This window comes from Cynoglossus semilaevis, chromosome 9, assembly GCF_000523025.1.
Source record: "Cynoglossus semilaevis isolate Cse_v1.0 chromosome 9, Cse_v1.0, whole genome shotgun sequence".
In the NCBI taxonomy this organism is placed as follows: Eukaryota; Metazoa; Chordata; class Actinopteri; order Pleuronectiformes; family Cynoglossidae; genus Cynoglossus; species Cynoglossus semilaevis.
The window spans coordinates 10709542-10728753 of NC_024315.1; the positions used below are offsets into that span (position 1 = coordinate 10709542).

Genomic DNA, 19212 nt, shown 5'->3' on the forward strand with positions numbered 1-19212 from the left:
GGGGGGTGCTCAATTAGATAGGAATAAGATGAAATCTTGACTATTGTTAAAAAGGAGCTCATTTTCATATGCACGTTGTCCCTTTATTTGTCATGTTTCTCTCAGGAGAGTACGAGCAGATGAAAAACACTAATAGATATTTTTATAATCTTCACGTTCCACATGTGGCTGCAGGGTTCTCTGCCAGGACCTAATGATCCACAGACCAGGTTCTGAACATTTTTCTGGTTATGAACATCATTCCTGACCAGTGGAAATGTAAAACAATTATAAATAGTACAACAAGAACAGAACGGAAAGTTGTTTTCTTTCAGTTGCTAAACTGAGCATTGTTGATGTCCAGGACTTTTATGCCATGTGTCTTCGTGTCTGTTCGTTACTCACTGCACCTTGGATGGCTAAAATTAAGCCGCTGTGAGTGACACAGCCTCTTAGGATTTCAAATCACTGAGCCAAAAAAACGCTCCCCGGAAAAACTGATTCCAAATACCTTAGTGTAACTGCTCATGCCTCTGTGTGTGTGTGTGTGTGTGTGTCCTCACACACCTTGGATTTATAAGAACCAGTGTTTAAACCAACCGGTCGTCACAGCCTTCATGTTTAGTTCAACCACTTTACTTTATTATCAGAGCAGGTGGCTGTAGTGGCCGACACTGACCACACTAACACACACCTCCACATCTGCCTGCAGGGAATGCCAGTGGCAAGTACGGCCTCGGTGTTTGCAGCATATGTTATTTATATTTTTTGTAGGTAATAGGTATGTTTCATTGAGTTGACAACTATTGATGGAACATATTTTTGTATTAACATTTAAATAAAATTTAAAAAGGTCAATATCCAAACTTTTAGTCAGGTTACTGTTTATAGGAAACATCAACGACTCAGCTGGAATTTTAACAATTTCAGGATCCAAAACGTATTCAGAAACATACATTCATGCACTCAAACAGTCAAATTTATATATATATATATATATAAGTTTCACTTGAAAAATAGTGCCCACTAAACACTAAATAAATTTCCAAGCATTAATATTTCCTAACTATTATTAACATTGAATCTATAAATTGTTTACTTGTGCAGAAGCGAAACTAAAATATTTAAAAAAAAAAAACACGTTGTTATTGGTCTGCAGTATACCAGAGTTATATGCAACATGAATTATTCAAGCAGCTAGGCACACTTGCTGAGGGGAAGATATGGTGCATGTGAATTATTACTGATCAATATATGGAGTTTAGTGGCAACGTGGTTCCTAATTATGCCCCCCCGTTTGACCACACGCTCACCTCTCCTCCCATCTTCTTCGTTTTCTTCTTCTACCCTCGCTTTGCTCCCATCCCACTCTTTTTTCTGTCAGGCGCTTTGGCTGACACAGAGCAACTGCACGAGTGTGATGCAAATCAATGGTTCCACACATTAACACATAGACACAGCAGACAAGGTAAGGGCTGTGAGACCTCTAACCCAAACACCTCCAGCCCTGCAGCTTGATCAATAGTCAGAATAAAGCATAAAACAGCCCAAATGTTCTCTCTCCATCTCTCACTAATAATTCTTTCTGTGTTACCTCTCTTTTACATTTTCCTCAGAGGCACAGCAGGGTTTATAACCCAAAGCAGCCTGGAAATCCCACTTGTCTATGTGCCTCGCCTCACCTCCAGGCCAGAACCAGACACTCTGTTAGAGGCTATTACTATTGTTACCCTCCTCCCGCCTCACCCATTCCAACAAGACTCAGACAGAACAGGACATTAGCAGATCCATACTTATTGCATCTAGGTTCCTTTCTCTACCTTGTAATTCATATGGAGAAACATATTAGCACGACATATTAAGCTGGCAACAGGTCCACGAGGTGAGATGCTACACTGACACGGAATTGACTTAGTCTGGGCCTCGTGGGACGGTGTAGGGCACTGCTTCTAGCTGACAACTAGAGCTAAATCTGCCCGTATTGAGTTTCTGTGATGGCTGTTTAGCTTGTAGTGCTACACAGAGCACAGAGGGGGAATGGAATGTGCTCCGGCTCATTGGGTTTACCGACAGGAACCCTTCAGACCACAAGGCTATTGGGATCAATAGCATTGCATTGCACAGCACTGCTAGTCCAGACCCAAACACAGGAAGATTACATTACACGTAGTAGGCTGAACTCAGGGCAACACTAAAGTGTTATCAACACAGTGAAAAAAAACACAATCAGGTTTTACAAAAACCAGGAAGATGACGATGTCATTTTCAATCATACAGAGACAACAGCGCTCTCTGAAACGTTTTATGACATCTTATATTTCTCAGTAAAGACGCTGCACCTCCTTTATGAACTAACAACAGAGGCTTGCTCCATTTCCTGTATGTCACTGGGGCCCACTCCAGACATTGTGTGGCCCATCCGCCTGTCCACATGACCACCAAGCCTGCCAGGATGTAGCCTCTGGGTCACAGAGTTTTCCTTTATTCTAAGTAAGTTGCACGGAGAGTTACGAGAGGTTAATACTGCTCTCATCACGTCACACTCCTGAGTTCGTAAACCTGCTCACTGCTCACCTCTTTTTCTCCAACGATAAAAGAAACAATAAAACACTTAAGTGTATATTACCCAGCAGGCCTCACTACTGGGTGAATGACAGCTTTCATTTCCATGACTGGTTCCACTGGAGTTGGTCATTTCTTCCTGTGTTTTACAATTTATCATCAACTTCAGGAAAGGACCAACCTCCTTCTCTGAGTCAACAAAACAAAACTACATACATAAACACAGTTGGAAATACTTTCAGAAAAAGCCAGTGTGTTGAAACTTATCTTAAATGGGCAAGATGAATAAATGTGAATACATATTTACAAACCACAGGGGTGATGTGGGGTTTAGTGGACCATGAGGAACAATGAAAATCTAAAAAGAACAAGTCAAGTGAAATGGATTGAGTGTGTTGAGGACCAGATGTGCTGCGGATGGATTAAACATCTGCTGGATCTGCGAGGCTCCACGTTATTGAATGACCCCCATCATCCCTACATTCTCACCATGTGTCCCCGTAAACCTTTCATGATTCACTATCTGCCTCCTGAGGAAGATCAAAAGTAAACCGTTTGATTTTTTTTTTTTTTTTTTTTTGAAAATCTAAAATAAAACCAAAGCACTTATACGGAAAATGTACAGCAATCTGAAATAAAATGCTTACATATTGCAGCGCAGTTTGGATATTTTTTTTCTCTTCTGTTCTTCATTCTGTTTTGATGGTCTAAAGCCTTTCTTGCTGTATAGGTTACAGCACAAAGAAGCCGCACCAGATGGTAACGGTGTTTATTTTTGCAGTATGTAATCACCATTCTGGAACATATGACAGGAGACAGATCCACAGACCTGGAACCATGCCCCGAGAGACCTGAGCACCACTTCCTGTTGTACCCACATGATCACAGAGACGCTCACACACAATCACACACATGCATAAACACGAACATCCACGGAGCCGATGTTGCTGGCACAGACCTTACAGCGGGTCGGCCACACTGGCACTGGTCGACTCCGGGGAGAAGAGAGAGCCAACTTAAATATGCCATGCAACAATTTCAGTTAGGAACTCCTGTGGTTTTCTTCAGACCCTGTCCTGCACTAATCACTCATTCCTCGTGTGTGTGGTATCTCACACAAAAGCTAATGTTACACACATGCTACACAGACTGGCAAACTAAGAGCCAGGTCCCCTGTATCGTCTCGTTGACGATTCTCCCGATAGCCTGTATCACGGATTACTTGTTGACGTGACAGACACAGACTCCTCGGGGGCACAGACATCCCCTAGTGGTCAGGTCAGTAGTGAAACACTGTCAGGACTAGAATTGGGTTGGAGGGAAGGTAGCAGGGTGAGGAGGGGAGGGGGGGGGTGCTGGAGTTAATGGTCTTGCATCTTCCTGGCAGCATGTCAATAATGGCTCTGATCACATTAAGTAAAGAGTCCATTATCTTATTCTCTTTCCTTTAACATGCTCCGCAGCAAAAATGGAGAACGCTGAAAAGGTTCTCTAATGCAGTGTGTCTGTGTGATACAGACACCTCCGTCTCTGCCCAGCTATTCAGATTCTTTACTTCCTCTCGATGGCAGCACCAACGTAATTTTCTGGCAAAATCTTTTTTTTTTTTTTGGTGTGGAGAGTTAATAAAAATTAGATTATAAAAAAAGCTCATTAAAAACTGAAAAAAACAAGTTTGCAAATTGTCACAATTCCAAACATGGAGCAACATTCTAGGAAACAGAGATTGTAAAGTTTTTATATTCATCTTTTTTTTTTTTTTTACTGCTCTCCATCTAGAGTTGTTTTCCTCTATTAAAACACTGTTATGAAAGGTAATATCAAACAAACGAACGGAGAAATGACTGATGCACCAGGACATAGTGAAAACATGTGACTATCTCATGGTCAGGGAGCAAATTGTGACCATATGTTGTGCACCTTTTCTGCCCGGCCTCCTGCCAAAATAGCAATCAAGACAAAGGAGATGTGATATAAGAGGGAGAGAAAAGCAGGTTGTCAGACCCTCTTCTTCCCCACCTCCACCACACATGTACACACACACAAACACACACCCACACACACATACAGGACAGACACCATTTCTCAGCCGCCTTACTGCTCTCCATCGGCCCTGAAGGGAACATTGCGGCCCCCACATCTGTCTCCCAGGCCCATGACAGACCTGGCTGCTGCGCCAGACCCAGGAGATCACACGAATCATCCTCAATTAATGTGAACCATCCGGCGCCCCTGCTCTGCTTCTATCACTCTGCTGCCTTTCTCTGAGGCGTCCCCTCTAACTCTGTGCTAGGTCCACTGATTTTTACACACTGACCACAGCCACGCTTCCTTAGCACAGTTGGGCGAAGCAAGCCATTGTTATTGTGTATGCTTTGTGAATGGAGACAGGGAATCAATACATCAGTCCAAAACTAGGCGTTGCTCCCAGTTCTTCTGAACTCAGTCTACTGTAGACTCCAATCTGGAGAACGTCAGATCCAAATGTATTAAAAGGCATGAAAATTGATTTTAAGAAATCAGCCCCACAAATTAAGAAAGGTCCATTAGGTTTTTCACTTTATCTGTTAGAATTATTATTATTTTATTGCATTAGTTTTTTCAAAGTTTTAATACAAATCTTACTGTCTAAGCTCTACCATTTGTTGGTTTACCAAATGTATACTCCTCATTCACCATTTTTTTCTCTGTTGTACACATTTACACAATATTTGGCGATACCTCCAAAATGTACTTCAGATCAGGATTTTTCTACGGACACATCATGCATACATTGCATATTGAATTTTTTTTTCATTATATATCATTATATTTCCTGAACATACCACAAAAACTTCTTGTGCAATTTATACTACGATATTTTCAGCCATACTTTGTCTATTGGATATTGTTATTTAGTTGAAAGCAACTAAAAAGTAACAAAATGTGACTAAATGCATAATACAGTGAGGTCAAAGTGATCTTGAATTATCAAAACAGAACTGTGACCTTTTGAGTGCCTCAGCTCTGTTTGTACTTACAGAAAGTCTACTGTAAATGTTTCTGTAAAGGGAAACTGTAAACATGTAGATACACAAGGTCACATCTGAGCCAACACTTTCTTCTTATGTGTAGAACATAAAGGAGGAATTTACAATGATCACAGAGTGCAAATTTCAACCTCTATGATTCTAACAAATGCCCTACACCCACGTCTGGACATGCCTTCTGATTTCCCTATAGTCCATCACAGGGGAAGAAGTAGATCTGGATGTCGACATGTGACCTCTGACCTGCCACTGGGGAGCCAATGAGAGAGTAGGCTGTGTCTTGGGAGCCCTTGCCCTCTGATGTGATGGCTCCAGGCAGTGGGCTTTGCATGAACCCATCTACCACTGCACTTCTCGCCACTAGATCATCTGCATTATTCATACACTCTAGAATGGGTTTGGGGGGAACCGAATATGGAAATGGGTGCACGGAGGTTCAAGATCTTCTCAGATCACAAGGAACTTCAGCTTAACCTCACCTGAAGAAGCAAACAAAGGGATAAAGCAGTTTTAAAGGAAGTAGATCTGAAGCAGGGCTGGAGATCAATGGAGAATCCTCTGAGGCTTGGTGGAGATCACATTTACTGCAAGGTGACTGGTGAATCAATGTGGTTCCCATGCTTCACTTTGCCATTGTGAGAGCAGATCCCTCTTTACTGCGGTAATGTGACTCTGTCTGGTGATCAACTCAACAGTGTTGTAGGAAGACGCACATGTATGTCGTCTAATGTGTGTGTTCACTTCCAACGGTAAATATCAGGGCTGTTATGTCACAAGTTCTACAGATACTCGGGATCCGGTGACACATGGAATAAGGCACAATCGTGATGAACGGCATTACATCTGCCTCCATGCTCGCCAAATAGATTTAACACGGGTATGATAGGCGATGATTGGTGGAATGTGTACACTGTAGACGTTAGGCTTTTAATTCCTAATGCACAGTAAGCAACCTGCAACTCTGCACGACCCTGGCTCCTAACGCAGCCCAGCCCATTACCTGCTAATTGCATAATTGCCTGATTTGTTTTAACTGACAGCGGTGCCCTGCTCTGTGACAAGGCTATCATTTCCTTATCCTCATTGTCAGCAATTTGCAAAGTGGATACCCCAACACACACCCGCTGTACAATATCCACCGATGTGGAATTAGAGACAAACATGAATTAAGAATGCAGCAGCACAGAGATGAATAAATACGGTCCGTGCTAGATTAATTCAGAGAGACGTGGAGGAAGGGAGATAAAATAAACTAATAGCAGCAGGCTGTCTACCAGATAAAGTGGGTACCCTATCGTCTCTCTTCTGTAATTACTGGCTAATAGTCATTAACCTGGCAAACAGAGGTTTAGCTGTATTGTTTAAAGGACTCTGGGATGCATAATGACAGACTAATATGTCATAGCACGGGGGAAGGAGGGGGGATGAATTAATGAGATTTTCCTGGAGGGAGTATACAAGAAGAGGTGGGGCAGGCTAGAAAATATAGTGGAAAGAGGGCCACATTAAGCTAATTGGAAGATGAGTGCTTGTAAAAGTGCTTCTAATGGCATATTTGTTTCTCGCACAACATCACAAAGCTAATGTAGAGGGGTGGGAACGGTGGGACTTACTATAGTAAAAACTATATATATATATGTGTACCTAAATATACGTATATAGATTAGATAGATAGATAGATAGATAGAAAGATAGATAGATAGATAGATAGAAAGATAGATAGATAGATAGATAGATAGGTAATTTTAATCAAATTATTTCACTAACAAAAGTTTTTCTTAAAAATCCATGGAAAAAATATCTTGGTAGAAAAACTGTTCTCTTGTAAATGTTTGAGGTTTTGAACTTTATAAAAATTCCCTTTTTTAATTCCTTTTTTTGTTGTTATTGTTTAAATTTAGCAAATAGAAGTACTAATACCCACATCGCCATCCAGTATAATTTACTGTTGCTCAGGCTGGAACTTAAAGTCATATCTCCAGGCAAAAACTCTGCAGCGCACACAGAATGAAAGTGTAAAATGTTTTTTTAATGTATATTTAACAACAAATACCCCAGTGACTATTGATGTTTCATCTCGGTAGAATCTATTTCTCGAGTTTATCTGAAGGCATGATATGAAACAACTCACTCTTTTTTTCTGGTTTTCTCTGTTTTTGGCTTTCTTTCCTCTGTGTTTCATCGCTGCTATCTCCCTCTTGCTGTTCCTCTTGAAACATTTATCTTCTGTTTTCTCGTTACAGGCCCTTTGTGCTTTGTGATGTTGGTTTTCGCAGCATTTTACTCACCAGAGTTGCATTTATCTTTTATAGATGCCAGTGGCTAGGAGCACATTCAAAAATGTACCATTTCACTCTGGCTAATTGTCTTGTGGTGCTCCCTTGATGTCATTTTTTTCTGGTCCCATGTGAGCCTGTTTGAATCATCATATTCTAATTTTCTCTCTTGCTCACACAAATAATTATGGAAACTAATGAACCAGTAGTTTTTTAAATAAGCAAGAAAATAGTATGTCTGAAGATTGACCTTAATCTGTTATAGTTCTGTATGCTTCTAATTCTTCTTCTGCCTCAGAGACACAAGAAAAATTCTATTGCATGTCATGTAACTTATCATGAAGAATTCATTTATTTTAGAGCAAAGCTAATTAGCAAATCAAGTGTTTTACATTGCTCACAGTGGTGATGCACAATCAATAACCTGTGTTTGTCTTCTCTCACTCGTCTCTTCTTATAGGACACTGCAGGCAAGGTGTTAGACCGATGGAACATCATGTCTCGAGAAGAAGAGATCATCACATTGCAGCAGTTCTTACGCTTTGGTGAGACCAAATCCATAGTGGAGTTGATGGCCATTCAAGAGAAAGAAGGTCAGGCCGTAACAGTTCCCTCTGCAAAGACAGACTCCGGCATTAGGACATTTATCGAAAGCAACAACAGAACCCGCAGCCCAGGACTCCTGACACATCTAGAAAACAGTAGCCCATCAAGTATTCATCATTTCGAGAATATCCCTAACAGCTTAGCCTTCCTCCTGCCCTTCCAATACATAAACCCAGTCTCCGCACCGATGCTTGGTTTGCCCCCTAACGGTCTTCCAATGGAACATTCTGCCCTTCGGCTACGGGAGCCCAGCCTGCCAAACCAAGGGGACCAGGTAGAAACCAGTGAGTCTGAAGTATCCCTCTCACCCTTTCGCACTGGTCAGAGTCCAAGCCGTGGAACACTGGGTGCCATGGCAAACAACATTGAACCTAAAACAGAGCCCAACAATCGGGCATCGCCTATCTCACCAACCCATTCCACCCAGCAAGCTCAGCAGCAGCAGCAACAGCAGACGCAGATTCAGCAGCAACAAGGCCAACAGCAAACACAAAACCATTCTCCCCAAACCAACAGCTTGAGTGAAAACCAGGTCCACCACCACTTTGTGAAGGACGAGCAGTCAAAAACAATCAGCCATCAGTCCTTTTCCTCAAAAATGCATCGCATGCGCCGCATGGGGGCCAATTCCCGCAAGGGCCGCGTGTGTTGTACGTCTTGTGGCAAAACATTCTATGACAAAGGAACACTAAAGATACACTTTAATGCTGTACACTTGAAGATTAAACATCGTTGCACCATCGAAGGTTGCAACATGGTCTTCAGTTCTCTTCGCAGCCGTAATCGTCACAGTGCCAATCCCAATCCGAGGCTGCATATGCCAATGCTGCGCAATAATCGCGACAAAGACCTCATCCGTGCCACTTCAAACAGTGGCACACCTGTCATTTCAAGCACCAAAAACGGTTGCTTTACACTCACCAGCCCTGGGCGGCCACCACTTGGTTTTACTACTCCACCAGTAGACCCTATGCTTCATTCACCCCTTCAAAGCCCACTGGTGTTCCCTTCTCTAAAATCAGTCCAACCTGTTCAGCCAGTACCACCATTCTACCGAACACTCCTGTCCCCTGCTGACCTCGTCAGTCCTCCAGTGTCACTGCCTACCAGTCCTATTCTGCCCACCACCACTAATAGTACCACCCTGATGGACCAGCAACAGCAACTCCTGGCTGCTGCAGCTGCTGCCTCACACAATAATGTACATGTGTCAGAGGCAGGACCCATGTCCCACCACTTACCTACGCCTACTGCCAATCATGACCTCACCGGTGGCAACAGTGACCCCACACCTAAAAAGAAGCCACGGAAATCTAGCATGCCAGTGAAGATCGAGAAGGAAGTTATTGACGTGGCTGATGAATATGAGGACAAAGATGAGGACGATGACGATAACATCCACCAAAACCACCATCACCCATCGTCTGTTCTTCACAATAGCTTAAAAATGAATGGAAATTGCAACATCAACATTAGTGGCAATGGTAACGGGACCCACAGTGGTGGCAGTGGGCATCAGTCACCTTCTCATGATGAGATGAGCCCCGTCTTAGGTTTAAGAGGAATACTGAGACAGAGTGAAGATAAATGCCGAGACGGTACTGGTAGTGACAGCAGGGGCGCAAATGATCTCCGAGGTTCAAGTGAATTGCGCTGCATGGACAGCTTCACCTCGGAAGATCAGGACCATGAGAGAGACTTTGAAAATGAATCTGAAGCCTCTGAGTCCAAGATGTTCTATCGTGATGAGCTCATGGATGTGGAGGAGCAGCAGAAACACAACAAAGGTGGGAGGCGTTTGGACAAAGATCATGATGATGAGAGCATCGACGAAGCCCACTTGAGAAAAGAAATGGAAGCCAAAGGTCACTCGTCACCTTCGCTTCATCAGCCATCTATAAGGATCAAAGAAGAACTCAGTGATCCTACCTACGACATGTTCTGCATGGGCCAGTATGGCATTTACAACGGAGGTATGGCCGCCGCTGCTGCCGCCGCCGCGAGTATGGCTGCACTGCACGAGAACTTCATCACGTCTATGGGATACGGCTCCAGTCCTCCCAAATTCCCAACTTCCCATTCACCGGAGGGAGATCCATGTTCAAGTCCTGACCCCAAGATCTGCTATGTGTGTAAGAAGAGTTTCAAGAGCTCCTATAGCATGAAACTGCACTACAAGAATGTACATCTCAAAGAAATGCATGTGTGCACTGTGGCTGGCTGCAATGCTGCTTTCCCTTCACGGCGGAGCAGAGATAGGTAAGTGCCACGTATACGACAGGCTCAGCTGAGTCCAATGTACTGTAAAGTCAATACACTGCCTGTGTTTTAAAGACATCATGTTGGTACAGTGTGCATAATACGAAGATGCTTAAATCATCTGTGTAGAAATAATGAGTAAACCAAGCATTAGATATGTATATTAGCCTGAAAGATGCATTTAGTTTTCCTGATAAATGTTCAGTTCAGTCAAAGCATAGATTTAATTAATGAGTGGCAGCCACAGTGACTACGTAGGCTATCAGGTAACATCTGTCTGCTAATGACTCAAGGACATCTGCTCCTTGTCAAGTCAAAGTTCAGAAGAGTAGGGTGTCAGGATGAAAAACCAAATGAACACACACACACACACACACATGCTAGGTCATATCCACAAGTCCTCCAGCTGCGGTGCGCTGTTTACTTGCCCCCACTCCCTCACCTTGTCACAGGGTGGTGAAGGTGCATATATTAACATAGACAGCAGTTTGTCAAACCACTGCATCTATTAGCGCATTAGGAGGTGAGGCTAGCCACATCACCTGGGCTTGTTAGCACATATCAGTCCCACACTCTCACTCGGCAGATTATACGTACGGTATGTTGCATCCGTACCAGGAGCAAGTTGACGAAATTTAGAGCCCATGTACCTTATCAATGTTTTTGACACTTAAGGTTTAAAAATGATTTTTTGTTTTGTTTTGTTTTGTTTTGTTTTTTGCAACATCTGAGTTGACTTTTGGATTATTGTTTTATCATAAACAAATTAATTGGAGGTTTTGTGAATTTACCCAACACTTTCTCATAGAACCGCAGCGTTATGTCTGCTTTTTCAAGCAGGCACCAAAAAAAAAAAATTTTTTTTTTTTCATAAAGTCTTTTCCTCAGCTTTGTCCGTCACTCTTCTTACTCCCAGTGCCTACACTCCAAGTTGCTTTGCTGCACGTGTTATTTCAGTTGCATCTGTTCAAAACAATGATTGTTCATTAGCAGATTGTAAATAGAGCAGGTGATTCTGGGACTCCATTAGAATGGATGTGAAAGGAGAACAGGGGCGCTGAGCAGGTGACAAGTTAGTGTTAGTCAAGGTGCAACCCTTCTGTTTGTCTGCTGCAGCTGTGCTGAGAGCAGCAGCAACATGACAAAATGTGTTATGTTAGCATCCTCTGCCACGGTGTGCCACACTGCCACCAGTCATTCTGTTATCTACTTCCTCTTAACGAGGCTATAGAAATAGAGAATGCCACAGGCACAACAGGCCTGCTGTGTAACACACACACACACACACATTAGCAACACAACCCCATGCATTTACTTAGTGGTTTGATATGAGAAATTCTTTCAACCTTAGGGTTTGATAAAACCCTCAAAGTTGTAATAGTTGAATTTAAAATAATTAAAGATTTCGGAAATCACCTTTTTGATGATTTGTTGAAGATGTAGGAACGTAATTTACTGAGCAAAACACAGTGTGTCAGCACTAGTTTATCAGCACTTAAATGTATCTGTTGTATCATTTATTCATAACACTTTAAACAATCTTATATTTCCATGTATTTGTATTAAAGATAGGAGTTGGACAAAGCTGTTGACTGCTTGTACCTCGGCAGATGCCAAAATACACGTCCTTTATACACAAAGTGGCAGGATAAATTGACAGCAGAGATGACTCTGCAGTGGGAGACAATTGTGGATATAATGCTTTAATGCATCTTGAGGTATGGGTGTGCTGTAGGGCTCTGGGGAACTGAGACGTTAACATAGTGATTTTTCCATATTTTTCTGTAGGGGGATAAATTCCACAGAGCATATGGGACATATTACTACAACCGCTGGTTCAAACGGGGAACAAAACAACAGGGAAAGGGCATTGCTAGCTAAAGGAATCCTGGGGCTTTGGGATGAGTCAATACACACACTGGGTCCTCATTAAATCAGTCCCCAGATGATCCTCTAATGATATAATGCATGTATGACTATAATGGAAGCAATAAAGAGGGAGAATAATTTGGCTGTGTCCATAAGAGCATGTGCTCTAATAAGATTAAGAAACTGCACACACTGAAATATTTGCACAAAACAACATTTGGATGTTTATTACTGGAAAATGGGATCAAGTCAAACTGCATTTTCCCTCTTTATATGATCGTTTGCTGGCAGTCACAGTTAATCAGCAGTTTTTCAGATTTCCCCTGAACACAACACTTCATATTTAACACTGTGTGTTGTTGCGCTAAACGTAAAACTGGTCGACACTGTGTTCGTTTATTTACAGATAGGACTTGTGCAATCTATGCAACCTATCGCACACTAGAAGCTTCTGTCTTTAAAGCTAGAAATAAAGATATTAGTCATAGTTGGAAGACACAAAAAATTGGCAGGGACGTCAAAATTAAAACTGCAGTGAATTTGTTTGGTTTTTTTAGATTTCAGTTTTATTTATTTGCCTTTACTAAGGTGTTGGAAACAGGGTTAGTATTAACTAGTGGAAAAGATTGGACTAGTCCATGCTCTTCAGTCACTCTCCTCCATCCCCATGGAGCAAGTGGTGCACGATAAATGAAGAGTGAGAGTTAATTATGTGGAAAACTCTTTTCTTTCCTTCTTTCTTTCTTTGCTCTCTGAAGAAATACCTACTATATATAAACAAAGGATGTGTGTGTAGTGTGATCCAGGGAGGGAAATTATGGATAAAACACTCTTCCATGTATGTTTAAATTAGAACATGCCGGCCCACTTTTATGTGAAAAAATACAAAGGCGATTGAACAGTGACTGAAGATGAGAGATGCAAAGAAAACTCTTATCCTCCCACATCCACATAAAACCTCATAACGTGGCACAAATGAAAGGAAAGACAGACGGACTGGTGTCAGATTAATACCACTCAGCTCTTCATCTCATTTAGACTTTATGAGTCATTTAGTCACCACGTACACGCATAAACACAAACACGAGGGCAAGGGCCATCAGATGATTAACGCCAGTTGGGACAAGCGCGCGCTCGCTTACGCTCAGCCTCCTCTGCACAGTCAAAAATGGCCTCTCACGAGGCCCTCCCCCGTCTTTTGGGCGAAGATGAGACTGTCAAATTGGTTTGCCAGCCACATTACTGGCCAACGGGGAGGCAGAGGTGGGGGCTAGGAGAGAGTTTTGGGGGTGGGAAGATCGGATGTTCTGAGGTGGAGGGAGTATAAAAATGGGCCGGGAAGTCTAAATCTGACAAAGCTGAAGATAAGAGCAGTGCACACGTCCTGAATAATAAGCTGTAGGTCGTGAAACAAAAAGGATAACAAACGTAGCTATTGCTAATAATTTGGATTTTACCATTTATATTTTTGTTTATGATGTTAAGATGTTTTTTTTTATCCTACAAAGTGAATGTGAATATTGTACTTTTGTGAAAAGAATGATGACATTAGTGGTACCTGTGAATATTTTATTCAAACTGCGTGGTATTTAGAGTGTACATTGGCTACCGTAGCTCTAGCGAAGGCTAATTACTGCATGATATTGAGCATGTTTACTTTAACATGTTGAAGCAGATAGAAACTTAGAGCTTATTAGCAGTGTGACGGTGTTGTGTACAGCTGGAAATATGTTGCAATAGACCCGCCTACTCGAGCATCACAACAGCATCTTCAGCATCGACTCCTCTTCACCTTAAGGACAGTTGTCCTGTGCCCTCGCAGACATGATTTTTCCAGATTTTTTTTTTCAAACATTCCAGCTCCTCACAGCCAAGTGGCCACATATTGTATGCATTTGACTCGACAGGCGCAGTGCCACAGACACTGAATCATGGCTCCCATGGTATAGCATTAAGCTAACACCATATGAGTGCATCTGTGCTGTAAAAGGACAAAAAAGGACAAAGGATTTATATAGTCTTTTTGATCATCCTGCTGTGTGAAGGTAGTATGTTTTAGGTTTTTTTCTTCACACACGAGCAGAGACCAACATGTGCAAACACACACACACATGCAGTAACGAACACGGCCAATCAATTTGCCACGCTCTCTCTCCTTCTCTCTCTCTCTCTCTCTCCAATGCTGACGATGCTCGAGTGGACGGGCTCCTGCTTGGTTCACAGAAAAGGGTCCCTGAAATGAATGTATTTTTACCTCTTGCAGGACATTGTCGGATAGGGAAGTAAATAATTAATGGAAAGGGACCCTTTTTGACTGCATCAACCCTGCCACTGCTGGTAAGCTCTACTATCCATTGTGACTCCATGTTTCCTAGTCTTGTTAAGGACAACCTTTTTTTGTTGTTGTTGTTGTATTTTTAATTTTTTAACTTTTTGCACAAGCCCTCCCTGCATGGAAATCCTTTTTGAATATTTGATTTAAATGGAATGGGTGGAACTTGTTTATGACTAATATGGTACAGTTTAATAGATGGTTATTTCGTTTTTATATTATTATTTGACATTGTGCACCATTAGCTTCTTAGTTCAAATTGGCAGCTTTGAAACCCCAGACAAAAAAACATTACTATTGTTCAAGCACTTTTCACCTTGCGTCACTTAGCATGGCCTTGTATCCCTATTTAAATCGCCACTAATTGTAATCTGGCTTGAGCATGGCACTTGTTACATATTATCTCTCATCAGCTTCGGCACTTTGTGCGATACAGTTTGCTTTGTGTTTGCAGAAAAATGCCTGTCTTAATTAAACCCAGCGCTACATAAAGACATGTTCGCTTAGGTGTTCGATTAAGCCACCTCCAATAGGGAGCCGATGCGATAATGCTGTCAGGGCCTAGTGCTAATATGCTATCCAGTTCCCCTCGATTATCACATTACCACAGCTCAAATCAATTGATAAACTCCCATTCAATATGGTGGAGTATTTAATTGAGTCAGAGTCTATTGGATTTGAGGGCGATGCAGTGCAGACATGCTGACAGCACTAAACACTTGCAGGACGCTATCTCTCTCTGTACTATCTCAGTCCGGTTTCTGTTAACACCGGTTTGGCAGTTTGTTTGTTTGTTTGTTTTTTCTTCATTTCTGTTTGTTTGGCAAAAAGACATTCAATAAGTTGCTCAAGGGACGATAGTGTAGATCTTCCTGTTGATTTTTTCTGAAGTCAGACAACTTCACAATTGAATGGAAATTATGGAACTAACTTGGATAAAACAAATGTGAATATTGTAATATTCTTACACACTGCTTTGTTTTACAGGCACAGCTCCAACATAAACCTGCACCGCAAACTGCTGACCAAAGAGCTGGATGACATTGTCCTGGACCCCCGACTAACGCCACTGCCCAGGGACCTGCGAGCCGAGTTATTGGCTAAGATCTACACTGGGCACCATATGGGCTTGGACGCTATGACTGCGATGGCCTTTGGAGGTGCCGGCCTTGGGTCAGTCAACTTTAACCACGCCCGTTTCCCAATGAGCAACGAGTATCCCCAAAATCATGTCATCCAAGAACTGAACCATCAGCACACGAACGGTATGTACCAAGGCCAGCCTGATGACTACATGGTGCTGGACCTGAGCACCACGTCTAGTGTTCAGTCCAACAGCAGTGTCCACTCCTCACAAGAGTCAGACGAGGGAAGCGACGAAGGCATCCTACTGGATGATCTGGAGGAAGAGGATGGGGAAGTGGATGAGGAGGAGGAGGGCATCAGTGAGGGAAAAGACTGCAGCCAGCTTCCCAATGGGCGACACAAACCAGGGCACCAAGTTGACAATGGAGAACTAGGAGAAAGGAGACATGGTGAGTGCTTCGAACCTCCGTCCTCACCATTCAACCTTTCTTCTAGTGGGGGCAGCAACTGTGGCGGTGGTGGGATCCTCTGCAACATCTGCCACAAAATGTACAGCAACAAAGGGACTCTGCGTGTGCACTACAAGACTGTGCACCTGCGGCAGATGCACAAGTGCAAAATTCCTGGTTGCCACATGGTGTTCAGCTCTGTGCGCAGTCGCAACCGACACTCTCAAAACCCCAACCTCCACAAAAACATGCCCTTCTCCACAATAATAGACTAAACAAGGACTTCCTACTCTCACCTCCTGTCAGTGTGCCCACTCCTCCCTCATCCTGATTCTTCCTCAAATTAGCTTTTAACATCAGCCCAGGGCTATCAAACACAGGCCGAGTGCTGGTGTTCCTCCTGCCTATCGTCTGTAAAGCAAAGCAAAACATGTATGTCCCTCTAAAAAAAATGACAATGAGTGCAGTTTCTGGATGTGACCTTGGACTTCTTCATCAGGTATGGAGCGTGCTTTGTTAAAAAACAAAAAGGAAAAAAAAAAAACAAAAAAAAAAAAAAACGACACTTTTTCATAACCCCTACATTGTTTCTTTGAAACTGTTCCCAACTCGGCTTTTGTGTCAGTTTCCAAAGAATTCATTCAAACTCTTATTTGTGACTTTGCCTGCAGAAATAATAGTACTGAAAAAAAAAAAAAGAAAACTCCTTGTTGTATTTGTGTAATGAAACCTTTCAAACGAACCCCTCACAAAAGCATGACCGCTTCATCTGTAAATAATGTCCCGAGATGCTTTTGGTGAAAAAGACTTGTGTTGATGGTTGTTTGCTTTTTCCTCAATTCTTATGGTTTTATGTTACAGCCCAGTACAATATTTCCAGCTATTGGCAAGAAAAAGGTAGCATCGTACTAGCTTAATTAAATTATGTTAGCTTTAAAAACATGTTTTTACCGAGTCCAAGAAAAAAAAAAGAGTTTCACGTGACTTGCTTTATTTACTTGTTAGGTATTCAGAGGTTCAGCATTCCAAGACACTGATATCATTCTCTGTGGTTTTTTTTTTTTTTTTGGCCTGTTTTTTTCTTTCTTTCTTTCTTTCTTTCTTTTCGAGCTTCGGTATACTAATTTAGTTTTTTGCACTTTGCGTCTATACATGGGGATGTGTAATATTATTATAGTGAGGACATTTGCAATGATGACTTTGGGCGTTGTTTGCCGTCAGTGTTGGCTACAGTGCCGAGGGACTTGACGATACCTTTAACATACTTGTACCAGTTCAGTTTTTGCACATACTCAATATAATTTTACAACATCCACCTGAGACACCCCTCCCCCATCACTGCAAGTCTATTTAAAAAGTGTCTGCTCAAAACCTAATTGGGTTGTGACTAAGTACAAACTGCTGTTGAACAAACACAAATCGACTGAGAAATAATTAAAACAGAAAATTTCTCTTTTTAATGATTACCGGGAAACACGTGTGTGTTGTTATATGACCTCACAGCAAACACTTCAGCAGTTGAGCAAAATAATCTGTGTAAAGCATGACATCATCGTAAAGGTAAGAGAAGCGACAACTTAAACCCGCTCCCTCCAAAGTCTTGTAAATTTGACAAGTAGATAAAAAAAGATGGAATAGTCCTTTAACTGTGACCAAAACACAAGTGTTTGCTTTTGTATACGATTTTTCATTGTGACGTTTAACTTAATCCAAGCCCCTCCAGATAAATATGATGCACTTGAGTCTTAAATCTTTTGCTGTGATATTTTTGGTATCGGATTCCATTGCTGACTGTTGACTAGAAATGTAACTTGATAAAAATGTCACCATTTTCCTGGCTGTCAGCTGCAGCCCTTCCACATGTCCATGACTGTCTTGCGGTACTGATATTCCCAGTAATTTGGCAAAGAAGCCTGGGGAAGGGGTATTTATTAGTGGGTTATGTATCTCCACAAAAATGTTCCTGTTCCAATATGAAAATATTTTTTGTAAAAAGACAAAAAATATAAATTGTTCCTCCGTCTAATCTGTTTATCAGTGTATTACAAATGCCTTGTGTTTCAATGAGACCTTCTCTGACTTGACTGGTGCTAGACACAGAGGGGGGAATACGCAGTACTGGTGCTAGACACAGAGGGGGGAATATGCAGTGTTTTTTTTGGGGTTTTGTTTTTTTTGTTTTTTCTGTGTTCTGTACAGTGTTCGCAACAACTTACATCCATATCAGTGTTCAGGCACATTTATATCATACATTGGTCATTTTGTCATAGTCCAAACATAACCATTTATGGAGAAATATCCAGATATTCTACTTGCTATTAACGAAAAAGTGTCCCGTCTTCTCTGAGATGAAGACAAAAAGTCTGAGTGCTGTAGCTGATGGAAAGAATCCAGAGGAGGAGGGCAGACGAGGAAGGAAAAAGATGACAGCAATGATCATTAAAACTGTGCAGCCTCTCCGTTACCTGGAGGCGTCCCTGCCATTCCCACTTCTTCTGTCTAATATCCGACTTGTCACTTGGTTCTGCTGCCAGACGCAGAGGTTTCAACGTGACACTGACAGAAAGAGAAAAAAAGGGGGCAGCACTTGTTCTAACTAATTCAATTAAATTCACCCGGTTACATTCAGATCACCTATTCATTGTGTGTGTGTGTGTGTGTGTGTGTGTGTGTATTTAGCGTGCCTGGTAATGCAGTTAAACTCCTTTCGCTCATTCTGTCAGTGCAGTCATTTAACAAACTCTGTTCCCATTTTTGCACTCACC

The 19212-nt window shown here is 42.0% G+C and overlaps 1 protein-coding gene across 3 annotated transcripts in view; it reads left to right on the forward strand.

The window, feature by feature from the left end:
• The window catches only part of bnc2 (basonuclin zinc finger protein 2), a 146952-nt gene extending 128437 nt beyond the window's left edge, over window positions 1-18515 (forward strand). For all 3 annotated transcript variants that reach the window (XM_017035441.2, XM_008317174.3, XM_017035442.2), the window contains 2 exons: window positions 8307-10711; window positions 15900-18515. In XM_017035441.2, the coding sequence (XP_016890930.1) occupies window positions 8307-10711; window positions 15900-16722 (3228 nt within the window). In that variant the 3' untranslated portion in view covers window positions 16723-18515. The remainder of the gene's footprint in view (window positions 1-8306; window positions 10712-15899) is intronic.
• The last annotated feature ends 697 nt before the right edge of the window (window positions 18516-19212 follow it).